Genomic DNA, 21,587 nt, shown 5'->3' with positions numbered 1-21,587 from the left:
ACACACACACACACACACACACACACAGAAATGCACATTTGACAGTAGCTAGAGTTGACAGTTGTAGTTGCTTGAGTTAGGATGCAGATGCAAATTTGTTTATTATTAAAAACAGTAACATCTGCAAAAATATAACAACCTCATTTTTATGTGGTGAAATTCAATTATTCTGACTGAGTTTTATTAAAATTAACCATTGGTCTTCCAGAGTAGCATACAAAAAAAACATTAAAACAACCCAAAAAAACCACAAAAATGTAACTATATGGTTTCTAGGTATTTGTATGAAAAACAGTAGTCTAAATACATTTAGTATAAAAGCACAAACGCTATATATTAATCCCAAAAAATTTTTTTTAATACATACCTTTAATACATTTAATATGTCTACATTAATAATAATAATAAAATTCAATATCCCACACTGCCACAATAAATACCATGGTGCAGTTAGTGTTACTTAAGTAAATTTACAGTAAATGATGGCGATTTGTAGACTGAAAAGCCTTCTGACTGTATCGTTGCACACAGTGTTTCTCACGTTTGTCAGCGCTGTTTCATCTGGATGTTTCAAATAGTTTAAATCACCAAGTTATTTGTCTACAAGCACTTCACACTGGATCTCAAAGCACTGTTTAGAGGTCGCGTGACCGAGACTTATCAGCAAATAAAAATTATATTGAACATTTATCAAACTCTTCTTATTGGAAAATTATATCACAATAATTATCATTATCTTTTTATCACCTAGCCCCACTTGGGAAAAATTTAATTCTTCACGCGGCTTTCTCTTTTACCACCTACATCATTATGGTTGTCAGTATGTTAAAGGTACAAAATAGATTTTAGTAGCAGTGTGCGTTGTTGAATTTACTGGTTTACATTCAAATTTTCTTATTTGTAAATTACAGTTTTAAACTGTAAAATTTACAGTTTGTTCTGTAAATGTGTTTACAGTTTTTCCTGTATTTTTTACAAAATTATTCTAGCAACCACAGCTGCCAAAATTATCTTGTAAAAACTACTGGGTTTTTTTTTTCTTTTTTTTTCTGTTTCCTCTTTAAATCAGCTTTAGGGCTCTCAAGCTAAAAAAAGGCACTATAAAAGGCAAAAGATTTAAGAAAGTGCATGATTAATATTGTTGAAAATTTCTCTTTTGTGTTCTTGCTGTGTAACTTCCACTCTACAGAACAAAAACAGTGCACTGTATATACTGTAAGAATGCTTGTTATTTGTTTCAGTTCAAGAACAAGTAAACACTAATACATTAAACATTAAACAACATTAAATGTTAATACGAACCACCACACTTGTGAGAAAAATTAATGAAAGTAGCCCCTAGATATGCAGTATACGTGAGAATATTTCACGCAAACCACTTATTTTTATTTAATCCCACACCATTTAGGCTTTAACTTGTCAATGAGCTTTAACTTGTGCTTTTAACTTAAATTGTGCATGAGCAGCAGGCGTAGTATGTGGTCTACCAACCATACCCACTTCCCAAACTATACAGGAAGTGCAGGAAGACAAAGATAAGCCAAAAACAGATATACAGTTAAGCTTCTCATTTGTGGCTATATGGCTACAAGTCCCAACAATACTGAATATATGTGAAATAACATACATATACAGTATATGCTGACATGCACTGTTGCGCTTTGCAACAACACATGCAGAGACTGGTTTCAGTGACCTGTACATTGCAGCATCAAAAGTAGTTAGGCCTGTTTCTGTGACCTTAAACACACATACGGCGTCAGTTTTTTGACATACTATGTTAAATTGTTTGCATGACTATCTTTAAAATGCAGGTGTGTGAGTTAATTAGGAAATATGTCTAAAAGTGATTGGATGAACATCCTGAAGATCCTTCCAGAAGGAGATTTTTGTTTGCCTTTATGATGGAAGGTAAATATATTGTAGCTTGTAGCCCAAAGGTAAACGTGGGATACTAACTAAAATGTTGAAGGTTCAATTCTAAGTAAATCATCCAGTGCCCACTGAGTCAACATGAAATGGCATTCACAGCCCACTTTCCTGCAACACTGCTGAGTAAAACAGCATAATGAAGAAGAAAGCACAGGTAGGGTGGGATTTTATCCATCGGTAATTGATAATAGTGATAATTAAATAATAGTTTCTTTATTGGAATCTATATGGTTCCATGAAAAACCTTTAACATTCATGGAACCTTTTCATCAGAAAAAAAAAAGGTTCCGCAGAGTGGAAAAGGTTCTTTAGATAATATTCATTATGCTAAGAAAAACAACAACTTTTGTGTAACATCCCCCTTTTGTGTAGCACGCACTGAATCTTTCCAATCCACAAAATGTTTTATAAATTCTACAAAATGTTTTTATAAATCTTTAGATTTTTTTTTTTTTAAATGTTCTTCAGACTAAGAAAAAAAAAAAACACATTCTTTTAAGATCTGTTCACTGAAAGGTTCTTTGGGGAACCAAAAATTGTTCTTATGACATTGCAAAAATACCAACTACCTGACAAAATATATCCAACAATATATCTGATACTGGATATATACTGGCCAATATTCAATTGTGCATGCTCATTTATCTTATTTTTACATTTTGAACAAGAGTTAATATTATAAACATTTAATAATGTTGTTAACGCAAACTTAAAAAGTAAATCTTAAAATTAATATCCATTCAATGTTGTGATGCCTAAATACACTTGCCATTTACTATTTATTTATTGAGGATACATAGGAGCTACATTGCAGCAACTGCTTGAATATGTGTGCAAAATAACATACAAAGTCATTTTATATCAGAAGTCTGTGTTTGAGAAAGGTTCACAAGGGATTTTTTTTTTTTTGTTAAATTTTGAGAAATTTACAAGATGATTTTGCAAAATGCAGTTAGGGAACTGCTGTGAGATATCTGGATAGTTTGCATTCTCTATGCAGAATCCACAAAGGATGCAAAGATACTAAATAACAGCACAGACAGACATCCACAGTCAGGCATTTAAGGAAACAAGATGCCTCTTCCCTTATTTCCTCCTTTCTTCTCCACATACTGTTAACTCCACAAAAAAAAAAAAAAAAAAAAAAAAAAAAACACTCTAATTGTCCATAAATCAGCCGTTTCCCACCGCAGCGATATCATGAAGCTAAACTGGGACTGTGGAATGAGGCAGAGCATCAGTGTACATTTTGAACTGAAAGTGCACGCTCACACAATAAGGAAAGGGTTTGCAATTAAAAAGTGGTTAGAAATCCAAGTGTCTACACCCTGGGAGAAGAGGAATCAGAAGATCATTAGAGAGGTTGAATCACATTGGTATTAAATCAATTTGTCAGACTTGCAAGCCCCTTTTTTAAGATCCGCTCCCGTTTACAACAGCGAATGCGATAACTCATCACAATTAAAGCCATTCTTACTGTAGGCCGCCTGGCACCCAAGCTGCCTAAACTGTAATTTTTTAATAGCCATCATGGCATAAGATTAAGAGAATCGTCGGGGAACACAAGTCACTTGCTCCTGTGGGCTTCTGTTATCAGTCATCCTGATCACAGCCTAATAACAGCTTTACACACCGTGATTCTACCCATAACCCTCTGCAAAACGCCATACTGAAGACATATCACTCTCACTAAGGGCCATCAGCAAATCAGTAGCGTCTCTTTCTCACTTTTATCAGCCAGGGTAGACAAATCTAATTAGATGCCCCATCCACAGGTAAAATCTGCATAAAGCATAAAGTGTTCTTTCTCTGAACTGAGGAGTGCTCAGAAAATGGAGCAATAACACCGTAATTAAAGATTAGGTATGGATCAAGCTTTTCAATGGAACAAACAAAAGAAAACTACTTTATGTGAAAGCAAAATAAAAGCTTGAATGTTCACGACTTCCCATAGCTTCCAATTATTTTACCTGTACAAAAACCATTGGTCCATTAAGCTCTATTTGTTGTCATGTTATTTTATGATTATTATAATCATAAACACACTGGTTTGTGCAGCACAATTAGTTTTACTATTTTTACAGTTTACTGAACTGTGTTATTCTTCTCATTATTTACCTATGGCAGAATCAGACGTCTCGCACTTTCACTGAAAACAGCTTACTTCTATAAAGTGAATAAAGACAGATCCACTGTTCCCACACTGTTTGACCTAAAAACTAGAAAGAAAGAAATTTCCTAATAGATATTTCCCATGCTTTTCCAATAAATGTTATTAAAAAACTAAGCTGCTTTTTAATTAAGTTGTCCCTTAAGGAAAGATAAATGACACAGAAGTACAATAGAACAATAGAAAACTACTAATGCACAAACTTTTATTCTTTTCCAGCCGTGATAAGATTTAATATTCAGCATATTTGAATATAGCTAAACAATACTATTATTTAAAGCACTGTTACAGCTTATCCCAAAACATCTGATACACTAACACCCCAAATCTACCATTTTAGGAGCGATGTCTCATTTAATAATCCATGACTTAGACAAATATGATTTAATTTTGTCATTTTGAAAAAGTGTATTTTTATTTACTTTGACACATACAAAAATGTTTTTAGCATAAAAAAAAAATCAAATCACATATAGAGAAAGAACTTTCTAATGAATAAAAACTATTAAAAAAAAAAAAAAAAAGAAAAAAAAGGGAAAAAGTCGGCAGTATCCTGTAGTGTGGATTTCCCACAGAAGAGGCTGTTCACAGTCCTAAGTATAGATTTGACCCATGCATTAAACTATTTCTGCTTACCACATGAAAAATGATTGATGGCATGCTTAACCAAACCAGTTTCTCAAGCTTCTGAAGGAAAAAAAAAAAAAAAAAAAAAAAAAAAAAAAAAAAAAAAAAAGGAAGGACCAAACCAGAACAGACATACTTTTTTTTAAAAAAAAAAAAGGTTCTCATTATTGCTTCCTGCAGATAAAACTTGATCATGGATAAGATCTAAAATTCTTCACGTTACACTTATGTTATCTCTCTCATGGCAGACACATCACAGGCTGTTGACTCAACTCATCTTTCTATATGACTTTAATCTTGCACTGCAACATATCAGCACTGTTTGCATTTGTTCTGTTTTATTTCTGTTCCTGTTTCTCTAGGAACTAAAAGTTTAGTCTTTGTACTTCTAGCCTCAGCTACCGGTCAAGAACATATAATGTTAATGAATCACTATTGTGCAGCCAAACTGACCGCTGAAATAGGGGTCAGAACCTCCAAATCATAAGCAAGATTTGACATTAACACATGTGAAGCCAACAAATTCACGCTGGAGCAAAATCAGCATGATGAAGAAAATGTTTTCAGCTTAACTAAAGTAAAGGGTGGCACCAACATTAAAATTCTGACTGATTCAATTTGGCTTTTATTTTTTGGTTGGTTTTTTTTTGTTATGGATGATAACTACTAAATGTCAGAAAACAAAACAGTATAGAATTAATCTGAATAAATAATTTTAAGAATTTATTTAATATATTTATTATTGGAATAAATAATTTAAAAAAGCAGTCAAATCAGTCATTTTAAATGCTACAAAGGATTTTTTTGACGCCAGTTTTCAGTCTGCAAAACCAAGGCGACCACATTTCTGAGAGAGTCCAGCTGTCTAATACTTCTGACACGGAGCTGGACCAGAGGCCAGTAATCACTGACTGGTCAGTCAGCTGGAAAAGACAGTTCAGGACACTGAAGAGCCTCCAAACAACACAGGAGCAATTAAATATTGAAGAATGAATCCCCCTAAGGCCAAACAGAATATTTAAAGATATGTTCAGGCAATTAAAAGAGAAAGGACAGTTGAGTCATTTATGCAGTTGATATGTTTGTACTCCATCCAGCAGATAATTGTACTATATTAGGGGCTTTTTTAAAACATTATGAAACAAAAGCAGAAAACTACTAGTAAACGAGATAGTCAAGTTTTTGACAATGTCTTTGAAGCGTTTCAAAAAGAAACTCAGCCTGGACAGAAAACGTTTTTGTCAAATTGTTGGAATTAAAATACTATTCCACTACTTTGAGGAAATAATTGTAGACCAAAACTCAGGCCATGTAATGAAAAACTTCCAATAATCTCAATGTAAATGATTCATTAAGCTGCATTGGTTGTTAGTTAATAAAGCAAGCTAACAAGAACAGGAAATGATAATCATTTATGAAACTGTTGAAAATAAACTGAAACTAACTAAAACTAAACTGGAAGTGTTGAAAAAACAGCAACATGATGTATCAAGATTTTTTTAGTTGAATCAAACTACTGTCTTGCAGTAATATTTGTCCATGCGAAAACAGCAATAATTTTATTACAAAATGAATTTCAAATGAACAGAAAGTCAGTAAAGGCTGTTAATGAAGTCCCCAATCACCCACATCTATAAATGTTTCATCTTAACAGTAAGTATTTGAATCCTGAACAGACTCTGAACCATCCAGATTTTAAGAGAATACATTGAGAAAAAAATGTGACCAGCAACCACCATCGTACCCTAAACATGGCTTTCCAGATAAGATATTTTTAGGCCTGCAAAAACAGCATTTATAGTAATTATAAAAGAATACTAAATATATTATTTAAAATAGTTTTAAATATTTGTCAGTCAGCTCAACTAATCAAAAACAACAACTCTTTCTCCAAGACTTGTAGCATCACATAAATAATAAAACACTTTTAGGAATACCAAAATAGTTTTAGGGATTGTACAAAATAGTATTGCATAAGACTAAGTATAAAAAAAGGTGTGCCTGTGGCCGAGTTCAGTCTCGGTGTAACATTTCTTAGTAATAAGTTGTACTATCACAAAGGTGCCATTCAATAAACTACAAACAAAATGTCTTTCCAACTAGGTTACAAACACACTCAACCTACTGTATAACCTCAAGTTAACAAACCTGAAACTGCAAGCAGAGAGAAGATGAATCAGTGCTGAATGAGACTGAGACTGATCGACTGAGATGATACAGAATGTAAGAACTGGTCCATCAGGCAACATGGACCAGAGGTTATTTGGGTTCCCAAACATCTTTATAATAAAGTCTGTAAATAATAGACCTAACAGAGATTGTTGTTGTTTGAATAACTAAATTATTTATTATTTGTTTAATTGTATATATTAAACTGAGCCAACAATGGCAAAAAAGATCTCCATAAATGCACCATAATAGTCCGTACGACATTGAATTGTGATTTATTCCATATCCTCTGAAGACAAGCAATAGTTCTGTGCAAGAAACAGTAGAAAATTTTAATTCACTGCAATTTCTCCTCTTTTTTTTGTAGGCCTCATTTCATTCATGTTTCCATAAAATTAAAAATATATATATATACATTAATGTAGATCAATGATTGTAATAACATATAGATAATCTTAAAGCTAATACATGAAATAAGCTACAAAACTTCAACTTAGATTTGCCACACAATAGAACAATCCTCTTACATCACAATGCCTGAAACTTTTAATAAACCAGTGAACCACATTTTAGCTTAAAGTAGGGGTGTGACGAGATCCGATGTGTCTCGCGTGTTTCACCAGTGGTATGTAATGTAAGGTATGTAAGATATTATGTTCACATCAGGCAAGTGGCCGCATGATAATTGGGAAAATTACGCAGTGAAGTCTTTATCCAGTCATAAAAACAGAATTCACATTTTAACGCGGAATGTCACAGAATTTCTCAACTTTTGAATTAATTAACCAAAAGTAGGTCATTACACTTAAATCAAACCACGAATTGGACAAGTATCTGTAAATATAAAGCCACAAAAGCCGATTAAAATATTAATCCTGCATGTTCTGCCTGTCTCTATTAATGAATTGTGCCGACCCGCGCACTGAAGCACGTGTGACACTCGCGGTGATTTCAGCGTCTGCTGTCTCACTAAATGAAGACGTAAACACGTGAACAACATCTCCAGAACTCCTCTGAGAGTCACTTCATGACAGAAGCACATACACAGAACTGTAAAGGTATTCACGGCAACCCGTCAAAATAAAAGTCCTGTTTGAAATAACGACAATAAAATGTACACAGCCTACTACAACTATTACTACTACTAAAATGAAACAAACATTATTTTAAAGCAATAATCACACAACACTTCTTCCATGTTTTAATTTTAATAGTAAATCCACTTTGTTTGGCAAAAAAAAAAGTTTGCTTAAATTTCAATAATTAAATGATGTAATTAATGTTTTATGCCTTCATTTTTAAGTGAAAGTGACGTGACATACAGCCAAGTATGGTGTTGCATACTCAGAATTCGTGCTCTGCATTTAACCCATCCAAAGTGCACACACACTGTGAACACACACACACCGTGAACACACACCCGGAGCAGTGGGCAGCCATTTATGTTGCGGCGCCCGGGGAGCAGTTGGGGGTTCGGTGCCTTGCCCAAGGGCAACCTCAGTCGTGGTATTGCCGGCCCGAGACTCGAACCCACAACCTAGGGTTAGAGTCAAACTTACTAACCATTAGGCCACGACTTCCCCCAAAATTTGATAACCAGAAAAATTTAAATACACAAGGCTACTTTAAGAAAAAATAAAATGAATAAATTAATTTGTGTTATGCATTCAAATAATTAGACATGCTAAAACACAGAATTTGGTAACAATAAAAAAAAATATAAATAATATGGTGAGAAATAGTAAAACATTTCCTAGGGCCCTAAACATGTATTTTTTGTTAAACTTTTGATAAATTGGTTTGAAAAGTAAAATTTGATTTCAAAATGCACCTACATTTTTTTGCATTTTGTATTTTTCAGTTGAATAAAAGACAATACAATTTTTTCCCTATATATTTCATCACTGAGGATTTATTTTAAAAAAAGTTTAAAAATCTTGTCTCGTCTTGTTCTCGTGAACCCAGTCTCGTGCCTCGTCTCGTCTCGTGGGATAAGTGTCTCGTCACACCCCTAGCTTAAAGCTATCTATAACATGCTGATATCTAGCACAAGTGTGAATTCATGTCTTTCACATAAAACCACTGATTTTAGCCTGTGTAGCAAAAATAGAGGAAATGCTATCTATTCTGTAATACATTTAGGCCTATATTCTTTTCATCTGTTTTTCTCAGAAAGGATCTGATAGTCACATGTATAGACAGCGGCTGTGAATAGCTGAGTATGTACCAAACAATGCAGTCTGCCTCAGTATCATCAGTTCACATCACAGCAAAGAACATATTACATTCAACCTAAATGAATGGCACTGATGATTGGACACAAAAGAAAGAAAAATCTTTCAAAAGAAAAGATCCGCTGTATTAATCTAAGATGCTGAACAGAAAGCAGACAAGACTCAAAGTTTGTCCAATAGATGCACTGCAAACAACTGCATTTCTAAATATAAAATACTGAACTTTAAGGTATGATTCATAAACGGGCTCCTGCGCTTGCAAAATACAGCGAAATCCAATGATAATGGTAAAATACCACACATAGTTCATTTTAAAAAGCATTTTCTAAGAAAGAAGCTCAGGAATTTTGTTCTTGCCTATTAAATACGGGAGTATGACATGGTGTTTTATTCTCATATATATTTTAAAAAAAATCTTATAAAAAAGAAATCAAACAATTATTGTTTTTTTTTTTATTATTGATTTTTACCGTTACTGAAATAAGCTTGTCTGGAGGAGCCTGAAAAAAAAGACTAAATGCATTTGTTGTCCTCCGTGAGTATTTGAGGATTCTGGCTATCAAGTTGAAACAGGCCCGAGGAACGGAAGAGACTGCAAAATACCTGGAAATCTAGGTGTGTTTACCAGGAACTGGAGCCTATATATCTGTACACATTACCTCCCCCTAATGCAGTAACAGTCTTACTCACGCCTGATCACACATGGCTACATCTGTCTATAATTCTAGTCAACATATTTTGGTTGACACGGTTTAACTAAACAAAAAGCCAATGCATCAAGTGAGAGAATAGCCAAAGAAATGATTACTTACCAACCTATTTATAGGACACACACATCCATTATGACTTTACTTAGAAGGCAAGAACCTCAAGGAAAATGACTGGCTTTTATTAAACTAGTGTTATTTGGGATTTGAAAATAGGTGACAAATGACATCTCAACCCAGTAATCTAAATTTCTCAACACCTCGGCACACAAAGCAATCCAGAACGAGACACGAATAATGTGGATTATATAATAAAATGTTTCAAAACTGGGTGTATCTCTCGGTTTTTGCTCCCACAAGCATTGTGTTCATGTATTTTGTCATCATAGACAAATAACAACTAAGCTGTGGATGTGACTCAGACCTCAAGATGGCACCTTAACTGAGGACAGAGGCCATAAAAAAGCCAAGCCCAAAGCCGATGTGTCTTCATTAACAACTTTATGACAAGAATTTACACTTTACCACAACCGCACAGCGAGAGAGAGACGAAATTACACTAACGCTGTGCCATTAAATGGATCTCAAATACTTAATTTTCCTTCAGGGGATGTATGTGTTAGGATTGTCTTACATTACTGCTGATCAACTGGAAGAGCATAACGCAAGCAACGCCACAGTCAAGGGATGGATTTCCAGGTAACACTAAAAATAATACCCTGAATGCTAAATGCTAGTGTCAGGGATTCACCCAAAGAAGCCTATAGTATCATATTTGATACAGTATTCTAAATTATCAAAACTTTGTTAAAAAAAAAAAAAAACCTTTTTATTTGTCTACTACAGTCTTCTGTCGTCTGATTGATGCTGTAATAAAGATCTCACTGATTTACATCACAACCTTTTAAAATTTTATCGTACCTTTTTTGCCATATAAATGACAGCAACTGTACCAAATTTAATATTTTTGCTCATTTTGAGCCTCAGATAAAATTTAGGTATTTTGTTGACCTCCATATTCACAATTATATGTACTACATGAACCATGAAAGACATCAAAACATGACACAAATACAAAAAAAAATACGCAAACTTATTTAAAAAAAAAATAAAAATTGTCTTAAAGTTCAATAAACTGTTCCATCTTAAGAAAAAAAAAAAAAAAGAAAATATTTCATATGTCAGTGTTTACAGGGTTAATACTAACTATGTCTACCTGGTTTACCCAAGAAGCACTTGTTTGAAGGTTAATCCGGTTTATTTTATTAAAATCGACACGGGGAAAAAAAACACTCAAATTAGCTTCTTCACGTCATATAAAACTAATATTTCACTCTATTCAATCGTTTCTGTACACTAACCTTTCATTGACAGTTACGAAATCTTCTTACGTGAATGTTTTCAATGAACAAATCATTCTCGTTCACCTCTTGAACTGAACTAGTTCATGATTCAAGTCTCCCTACTTGTGAGGCTTAACGATGGCCTACCTGAGCAAAGGATCACCTGACGAATCTTTTTGGTGAATTCCATCAAACGAGTCACTGGAATGAATCAAAAGCCCCACCACAGTTGGTGGGGCTTTTGATTCATTCCAGTGAATCAAAAACCACTATAAGAACAGAGGAATAGAGCGCGAGACTCGAACAGGTGTCAACGCGGAGAAAAAAAAAAATTCCATGAAGAAAACAAATTATAAAACTGGGCTACTGGTATGCAACATCACAAACCATCTCTATGATAGGGGTTTAAATTCACATATTCAAGTCGTGTGGTAAATTTTTAACAGCGAATCTTACCCTGAGGTTTCTAGCCTACGTGAGGCCAGGTTAAATGTATCCGATTTGATATTAGGAACATTAAAGTTGGGGAAATACACCATTTCAATTAAAGTGCAGATAAGTTTAGTTAAAAAACAAACAAACAAACAAAACAACAACAATACAAGACACTTACGTGTTCATACACGGCAGAACTCATGTTATTTCAGGAAACTAGTTTCGCTACCAAACAGAAGAAGAGAACACGCCTGAAAATCCGATCCGTCAATCCGGACGCTCCTTTTTTTTTAAGGCAGTTTGGATGAAAAGTCCAATTGGAAAAAAATCTCGACGGACCGTTCAGAGTTCCACGCAGTCGATCCCGCGGCGTTCTCTCATCTCTCACCTGAAGGCTCAGAATGACGCTGTAGTTTAGTGGGCATGACAAGGTAAGACTACTTCCGTCACCAAACGCACAGGCGTTCACAAACAGCTCAATGTCATAAGTGTCTATCAGTAGTTTTGTATGTTGGTTTCAGAAACCTTGTTCAGAATTGTTCTTAAATTCTTAACTCAGACTAGTACTTTTATATTGCAGTTAAACAAGTAAACAAAGGTATGCAGGTAAGAGGTGTAATAAATACCTTAAAGGTTAACTTGTGTTATCATGCGTCATATAATTAGTGGGCCGATGCAAGTGTTTTTTTTTTTTTTTTTTGTTTTTTTTTTTTTTTTTTGTTAAAGTTGTCAAATGTGTTTGAATGTTCAAAATGCATGAAATTTTTCAAGGTAGTAATAGGCCTATTAAAAATGCATTCATCCATCAAGACTTTTATTGCAAATTACAGTCTCATTTGCTTTCTAACAGATAAAATCTGTTAATTTTATAATCATACATTGGCCTGTATATATTAGCGCGTGCGTACAAGGTGTACACATTTATCTTGACTTTCCTCTAGCGGCTCAATCCTGAAACTACACCATTCAAACACAAGGTGGCTGTGAAAGTATCGTAGCGTGGGGCAACAGCGGCTGTAAAATCTATGGAAATAATTAATTGTAGGCACCGAGAGGCATTTAGATGGCTGAAAAGTATGGGCTTTTGTATGTATCTCCTCAAAAACTTCATTTAACCTCTTTCCTCACAAGCACCCAAAGGGCCTGTCCACGGATGTCCAACAGGGGCCGCCGTTCATCAGCAGATAGACGCCCACCTTCTGCGCAACCCGAGCGGAGGAGGGTTTGGTTTTACTGAGCGGAGCCGCAGCCGATTGTCAGTTCACACGGAGATCTGCGGACACGGGAGATATCTCCGATCAGACCAGCTCGTATCCCGTAGCAGACCAGTTCTTACCCGCTGGTTTTTCTTTTGGAGATAATACAGTAGTTAAAACTAGACAATCAAATAAATCAGCAAAGTTAAACACTAAGAAGAGAAGAAAGAAGAATGGGGCAGAAAACGCCATTAATATTGATGACTTTATTGTCTTATTGCGTCCGGAGAGATGAGGTAGGATCCGAATGCGGATGATACATTTATTGTTCTGATTTTTATGCACTTGTTTCAGATTAACCTTGGGTAGGCTAGCTCATTTTTTTCCCTATGCTGTTTCTATATTTATTATTATTATTATTATTATTATTATTATTATTGCAGCCGATTTGAAAATGAAAAAAAAAAGATTTATGATTGTTTGTCTGTGTACATTTGTGCGTGTGTGTGTGTGTGTGTGTGTGTGTGTGTGTGTGTGTGTGTGTGTGTGTGTGTGTGTGTGTGTGTGTGACTGAGAGAAAGAACTAATCGGGACCTTGGCCTGATAAATGGAAAGATAAATTAGCTGAACATATTTATTTTGTAGGGTGGGGCACAGCTTTTTCATTAAAGAATGGATGTTTCTTAGTATAACAATTGATATCACTGAGTAATCTTTTAGATTTTTAGAATTTAATACGTACTTGCATTGAGGAGGAATTTGCTGTCTTTCATAGATGGTGGACTGCAGATGTCCGACATGCAACTTAATGAGTTGCCATGCATCTTAGATTGTAAAAAAAAAATTAAAAAAAATCTTTGATTTTACACATTTTCTATCTGGTCTGCAACTGGACTGGCTGTTTGTCTGAGAAAATTCAATGTATAAGTAAAATGTGACATTTTTGAGCAGTCTTTCAGATAAAATAGTTTGAAGCTGGAGAACACAGATTGTTACAGCAGACACGTTCTCAGCCCTGATGCTTGAATGATGTCTGGTGGGTTGTTGATTCAGTGCTATTAGATATGCTGCAGCCTCTGCGGCCTGCAGTGCTGACGAAGCCTACTGTACCTTCAGGCCCAAGATGGAAAAATGATGTTACTCAGACATTTTATGCCTGACATCCCACACTTATTTATTTATTTATTTTATTTAATATATATATATATTGTATTTTTAGAAATGGTTGGTAATCCTTTATGAAAAAAAAAATAATAATGTGGTAGATTTATATATTATATAAACACTTTATATAATTTGATGCTAGATTTGGCCACATGCAGATGTTGGGGAAATAAAGTGTTGCGCAGGGAGAGGATTGTGTCTGTCTGACAGGATATAAACTCTGTAAATCCCTTTCAATTCTTGTAAATGAATCAGGGTGCGATCAAGAGAACACATATCTGTCAATCCTTCACTGAATCCAGGGATTTTTAGTGTCACCATTTTTGGGGTTAAAAAATATTTTTCCATTCAGAAAAAGCCTAACATAATTTTTTTAGCATTTGTCTTCAGTCATAAGGAAACAAACAGCTACATATATAGAGTTAAAGTTAACACAATTAGTGCAAAATATTGTCTACACAAACTACTTGTCTACACATAAATTATATATTCTATATATTCTAGTATATATATATATATATATATATATATATACTAGAATATATAGAATATATAATTTATTACTATTTTTTACATTCAACATTAATGTGTTATGAGCTAATGAAAGTAAATTCTTTTTATAAATTTTATAAATAAAATTAGATGTTCTCTCCCTCTCTCTCTCTCTCTCTCTCTAGATATACATACTGAATGTATTGAATTGATTTATGAATATTTTTTACAGCATTTATTAATCTTGGTTTATATATATATTATATATAATATATATATATATATATATATATATATATATGTATATATATATTATATATATATATTAATATAAACCAAGATTAATAAAATGCTGTGTGTGTGTGTTAACACTATATACTATACAATGTTAACACAACCTTATTGTAAAGTTGTACCTCAAAAAATCAATAAGAAAATGCAGAGTTTCTTTATCTGTTCAGTTGTTCATTCAGTCATTTGCACAACATAATCAATGACCAATAATCAATCAGCTCTGCAACTGTTCTGCTCTTAATATTAATCCCCCATACTAACTCACATCCTGACAACCCAGAATGCACTCAGTTTGATTGAGGTCAGTGGAATTCAAGAATTGAACCTTAACCTAACCTATAATAAATCTACAAATGTCTTTACAAACTAAAAACTTGATAAAGACATTGTGTTAGTATACTCATCTGTTTTTGACGCATTTGAAACTAGTTTGTGATATCGTCAAGCTGTTTTTCGATGAGTAGCTTGCCTAGAAAATCTGGAAAAGCACATACTGTAGGCTGAGGAAGGGAGGGAGGGAGACCTGGCTGACTTCCACTGTCCCCTCTCCTGCTGTCTGAATGCGTCAGCACTCACCTCTTGCTGCTGGTCCACAAAAGATGCCGCCAACAATCATCATAAAAAACAGCATCTTTTTTAGGGTGTGTCTAGGAAACCCACTGTCACCTGCAGTGTGCATTGCCCCAGTGTGTCTGTAATGTCATTGTAAAGCAGGTTAGATAAGATGGGTTTGCGATATTTGTAGCACAGATATCAAAGTTTATTGGGGTCTGTGAGGGGATACCCTTTCTTTGTGTTTATTGCAGCAGTGCCTTTAGCAATGTCTGTGCACTTATTGTTAAATATTGAACAGAGAGGAAATATGATGACATATATGTGCAGACTACATATTGTGGAAGGGTTTTTCCCTTCTGACCTTCATTTGTCTTCTTTCAGATATATTCTTCAGATGTTTTCTAGTAATCAAAGAATCCTGAAAAAAAAGTGTTTCCACAAAAATATCAAAAGCACAACATCGATAATAATAAGAAATGTTTCTTGCCATCACAGGAGTAAATTACATTTAAAAAAATATTCAAACAGAAAATTTTAAATTGTAATAATATTTCACAATATTACTGTTGTACTGTGTTTTTGATCAAATAAATGCAGCCTTGATGAGCACGAGACTTCTTTCCAAAAAATTTAAAACATCTTACCGACCCCAAACTTTTCAATGGTAGAGTATACTTTGAAATGGCATAATAAGATTATTTTATTTAATCAGAGGAATCATTTGGTTCCGATTTGAAAATGAAAAAAGAAAGCGTTAATGATTGTTTGTCTGTGTACATTTTGTCGTGTGTGTGGTGTGTTGGGGTGTGTTGTGTGTGTGTGTTTGTGGTGTGGTGTGTGTGTGTGAGACTGAGAGACAAACTAATCGGGACCTGGCCTGATAATGGAAAGATAAATTAGCTGACATATTTATTTTGTAGGGTGGGCACAGCTTTTTCAGTAAAGAAATGGATGGTTCTTAGTAATAACAATTGATATCACTGGAGTCTCTTTTTAGATTTTTAGAATTTAGACGACTTGCATTGGCGGAGGAATTTGCTGTCTTTCAAGATGGTGGACTGCAGATGTCCGCATGCAACTTAATGGAGTTTGCCATGCTCTGATTGTAAAAAAAAAAATAAAAAAACTCTTTGATTTTACACATTTACTTCTATCTGGTCTGCAACTGGACTGGCTGTTTGTCTGAGAAAATTCAATGTTAAGTAAAAGTTGACCTTTTTGAGCAGTCTTTCAGATAAAATAGTTTGAAGCTGGAAACACAGATTTGTTACAGCAGACCACGTTTTCTCAGCCCTGCTGCTTGAATGATGGTCGGGTGGGTGTTGATTCAGTGCTATTAATATCTGCAGCCTCTGCGGCCTGCATGCTGACGACGCCTACTGTACCTCAGGCCCAAGATGGAAAATTATGTCTCAGCATTTGATGCTGACATCCCCCTTATTTAGTTTTTATTTTATTTAATAATATATATATTGTATTTTTCAGCAATGGTTGTAATCCTTTATGAAAAAAAAAATATAATGTGTAGATTTATATATTAGATAAACACTTTATATAATATTTATGCTAGATTTGGCCACATGCAGAGTTGGGGAAATTAAAGTGTTTGCGGCATGAGAGTATTGTGTCTGTTCTGCCAGATATACACTCTTTAAATCCCTTCATTCTTGTAATGAATCAGGGTAGCTATCAAGAGAACACATATCTGTCAATCCTTCCCTGCATCCAGGGATTTTTAGTGTCACCCTTTTTGGGGTTAAAAATATTTTTCCATTCAGAAAAAAGCCTAACATACATTTTTTTAGCATTTGTCTTCAGTCATAAGGAAACAAACCCGCTACAATATATATGAGTTAAGTGTTACCACATAAGTGCAAAATATTGTCTACACAAACTAAGTCTTTTCTACACATGAATCTTAATATTCTATATTCTTAGTATATTATTATTATATATTTTAGTTACTAGAATATATAGAATCATATAATTTATTACTATTTTTTACATTCAACATTAATGTTTAATGAGCTAATGAAAGTAAATCCTTTTTTCTAAATTTTAATAAATAAAGTTAGATGTTCCTCTCCTCCTCTCTCTCTCTCTCTCTAGATTATACTACTGAATGTATTGAATTTGATTTATGATATTTTTTACAAGCATTTATTAATCTGGTTTTTATATAGATAGATATTATATATATATATATATATATATTATATATCTTATAATATATAAATAGTATAATATATGTAAACAAGATTAATAAATGCGTAAAAAATTCCCATCAAGGTGTGTGGGTAACACACTATACGATTAACAATGTTTAACACAACCTTATAAATGTAAGTTGTACCTCAAAAAAATCAATAAGAAAATGCAGATTTTCTTTATCTGTTCAGTTCATCATTACATTCATTTGTCACAACATAATCAATGACCAATAATCAATCAGCTCTGCAACTGTTCTGCTCTTAATATTAATCCCCTTTATGAAGTCACATCCTGTCTCCCAGAATGCACTCAGTTTGATTGAGGTCAGTGGAATTCAAGAATTGAACCTTAACCTAACCTATAATAAATCTACAAATGTCTTGTCAAACTAAAAACTTGATAAATACATGGTGTTAGTATACTCATCTGTTTTTGGACGCATTTGAAAACTAGTTTGTGATATCGTCCAAGCTGTTTTTCGATGAGTAGCTTGCCTAGAAAATCTGGAAAAAAGCACATACTGTAGGCTGAGGAAGGGAGGGAGGGAGACCTGGCTGACTTCCACTGTCCCCTCTCCTGCTGTCTGAATGCGTCAGCACTCACCTCTTGCTGCTGGTCCACAGATGCTGCCGTCAAGCCTCATGGGAAATAGAAGCGTTTTTAGGGTGTGTCTAGGAAACCCACTGTCACCTGCAGTGTGCATTGCCCCAGTGTGTCTGTAATGTCATTGTAAAGCAGGTTAGATAAGATGGGTTTGCGATATTTGTAGCACAGATATCACAGTTTATTGGGGGTCTGCTGAGGGGATACCCTTTCTTGTGTTTTATTGCAGCAGTCCTTAGCAATGTCTGTGCACTTATTGTTAAATATTGAAACCAGAGAGGAAATATGATGACATATATGTGCAGACTACATATTGGGAAGGTTTGTTCCCCTTCTGACCTTCATTTGTCTTCTTTCAGATATATTTCTTTCAGATGTTTTCTAGTAATCAAAGAATCCTGAAAAAAAAAGTGTTTCCACAAAAATATCAAAAGCACAACATCGAAAATAATAAAGAAATGTTTCTTGCCATCAACAGGAGTAAATTACATTTAAAACAATATTCAAACAGAAATTTTAAATTGTAGTAATATTTCCACAATATTACTGTTTGTACTGTGTTTTTGATCAAATAAATGCAGCCTTGATGAGCACGAGACTTCTTTCCAAAAAATTTAAAACATCTTACCGACCCCAAACTTTTCAATGGTAGAGTATATTTGTACAATTATGTATTTGCTTTGAAATGGCATAATAAGATTATTTTATTTAATCAGAGGAATCATTTGGTTTAATTGTTTTGAGCAAGTTTTCTATGTTGTTAAGAGCATTCAAAATGTTTAAAGCAAGGCATGTAAAGACAATATACGAAAAAAAAATGTAATAATTTCTGTGGATTTGCACCAGCATAATAATATTTACGTAATAATCTGTACATATATTTATTTTACAAAAATATTTTGAAGGAGGTAAAATGACACACATGGACTTCTGATAACAATTTTAAATGTTAAGATGCAAAGAAATTGCTTAATCTTTCTATTTACTGATTAAAAATAGTATGCAGTTCAAAAGGACCAATTTAGTGTAATGAATTTCCGAACTCTATTGGGATCTTTCCTATTAAGTATATTATTATCACAGATCATATAATATAATAATTCATTATATATTACCCAGGCCTACTGGTCAGTCAACAGAAACACTGGCCCTCATTCATGACCAATTTCAGTGTAAATTATTTGTAATTCAGTGTGATACAACAAATTCTGTAAACATTTTACACAGAGATTCATTTTGCTGGAGTTTCATGAATAAGAATAAGAAGGAAATAGATATTATGTTGATATGATAGAATTAGCAACAGTGCTATATAGCAGTATTTTTCTTTGATTAACCATGTTTCCATTCATAAATAGATTACAAATGTAGCTCTATTCAGACACACCTGTATGATAGATGAAAGCTTAAGGGATAAGTGTGCGATTCTTTAAGGTCACCTTGTGTGAAACAGTGAGCATAATTCCATTTAGAAATAATCTGGATGAGGTACAAATCCCATCCATTGTTATTCGAAAATGGGAGAGTGCAAAAAGTTGACAGTCATATCCTAAGAGGATTACTATACTTCTTTATTTATTAACCACCAGTGCAGATTGCTTAAATTTATGAGCCATAAACCCATCTTTCATTGTTCAATTATGCTGGACCGGTAAGAACATTACTGGGATTACTGTTGCTGCCACCAACTAATCAGTTTTGTACAACAATCATTCTCTTCATCATTTTTGCTTTCACGACACTAATGAAGTTGGATTTCCCCCGTTTGGCTCACAATAAAACCACTTCTTAAAACTTTGCCCTGAATATGTGGTTTACAAAAAGCAGCATTTTCCTCACCGTACCTTATAATGTACCTCACGTAATGTTCTCTGGGAGTTGTTTCCCTCATGAAAGCAATGTTTAGACTATAGTGAAGCAGTTGTTTGTTGATGCTAGAGAGCAAGGCTTATTCTCCGGGTTTTTGGAGTGCTTTCATACTGTGTTTATGCACGGAGGAAACAGCTGAACTGTGGCCTGTTGTGTAGCTTGTTGGGAGTGTGAGATCCCTCTGAGAATTTTTGAATATTGGGATTTTCGAGAAGCAGAGGAAAGACACTTCATGGAACCTGAGACCTGATGAAAGCCCCTCGGGGGCCCACTCGGGAACATAGCATGAAATGAATGGCAGATTCAGAGATCACGCACAATTATGGAGCACATCTGGACTTGAGTTTTTTTAGGAACAATTTACATAGAATTTTGATGATTGTAGGCTAATAATTCAGTTATCACAATGGCAGATTCAGTTTTTGTTGGTTTATTTGAATTTGATATATAAAGACCTGACAGCAGCACAGCAATGATAGACTTCTTGTACATTTATTGAAAGCCTAATGTCTAATAAAGTGTTAAATTTTATATATATATATATATATATATATATATATATATATATATATATATATATATATATATATATATATATATATATATATATATGTGTGTATATATAGTTTTACATCTAGTGTAATTAACATAATGTAGTATATTTTTATAATTTGTATAAAAATGTAAAATTACATATTAAATAATATTTCATTTAAATAACTGTAACATAAATATATAATATTATATTTATTTTGATTAAATTTTGATTAAATTATTAAATTATGTAGGCCAACATTGTTCATTATTACTTATAGTAAATAAATATTTGTTTAAATAAATTAATCAGAGGAATAAATAAAGTTTTATTAAAAAATATAATTAAAATTATATTTTTTAAAATATTAAATTAAATACTTTATTTTTACTAGTGGTGAATATTATTAGTTTTTTTTATAAGTTTTATACTTTTACTGAATGATTTTATTAAATACAATTCTAAATATAATATAATTAGCATAATTAAGTATGATTAATAATATAATTTTTGATAAATTGTTAACTTGTGTACATTATGAAAATAATTTTACCAATTAACATGATTTATTTATGTATTTGTTTATTTATTTATTGATCTCTTTCAGTGCTTTTCAGTGACAGTTTTAGGAGTGAATTTGCAGACACAAAAAATAAAGCCTGTTTTGCCCTTGATAAGTAGCACCTGTGCTTCTCCCCTTATGTAGCCGCCACTACTCTACAGGACGTCCTTATGTAGTCATTGTTAGCAGTAGGTGGTGGATAGAGTAAGACAGTGTTAATCAGGTAAAGTGAGACCCACGGATGGGAGAAAGGACCCTTGGGTGGTGATGTGCTTAATTTTTTTAATTGCCCAGCATGCTCAGCACTCCCCCAGTATACTGCGGCCCTGTCAGTACAGAGGTACAGCAACTCTGGCTGCAGGGCAGGGGATTTGTTGAAACAGATAGGAGCATACAAGCCCCACCAGATTCCCCCTCTCTCGTTTAATTAATTTCCCAGCTGGGAGATAATCAGGTTTCACTAATGTTTTCCAATGTGCTTTGCTCTGC

At 33.7% G+C, this 21,587-nt stretch overlaps 2 protein-coding genes across 2 annotated transcripts in view; one reads left to right on the top strand and one right to left on the bottom strand.

Annotated features, from left to right (window-relative positions):
• The window catches only part of LOC109103651 (suppressor of tumorigenicity 14 protein homolog), a 28,547-nt gene extending 16,360 nt beyond the window's left edge, over positions 1 to 12,187 (bottom strand). Inside the window, exon 1 of the mRNA XM_042771773.1 lies at positions 11,796 to 12,187. Coding sequence (XP_042627707.1) covers positions 11,796 to 11,819 — 24 coding nt within the window. The 5' untranslated portion in view covers positions 11,820 to 12,187. The remainder of the gene's footprint in view (positions 1 to 11,795) is intronic.
• A 578-nt stretch (positions 12,188 to 12,765) lies between these two features.
• The window catches only part of LOC109070748 (amyloid-like protein 1), a 53,504-nt gene continuing 44,682 nt past the window's right edge, over positions 12,766 to 21,587 (top strand). Inside the window, exon 1 of the mRNA XM_042771772.1 lies at positions 12,766 to 13,109. Within this exon, the coding sequence (XP_042627706.1) occupies positions 13,047 to 13,109 (63 nt within the window). The 5' untranslated portion in view covers positions 12,766 to 13,046. The remainder of the gene's footprint in view (positions 13,110 to 21,587) is intronic.

The sequence above is a fragment of the Cyprinus carpio genome, chromosome A15 (assembly GCF_018340385.1).
Source record: "Cyprinus carpio isolate SPL01 chromosome A15, ASM1834038v1, whole genome shotgun sequence".
Lineage (NCBI taxonomy): Eukaryota > Metazoa > Chordata > Actinopteri > Cypriniformes > Cyprinidae > Cyprinus > Cyprinus carpio.
This window is presented reverse-complemented; position numbering and strand designations above follow the sequence as displayed.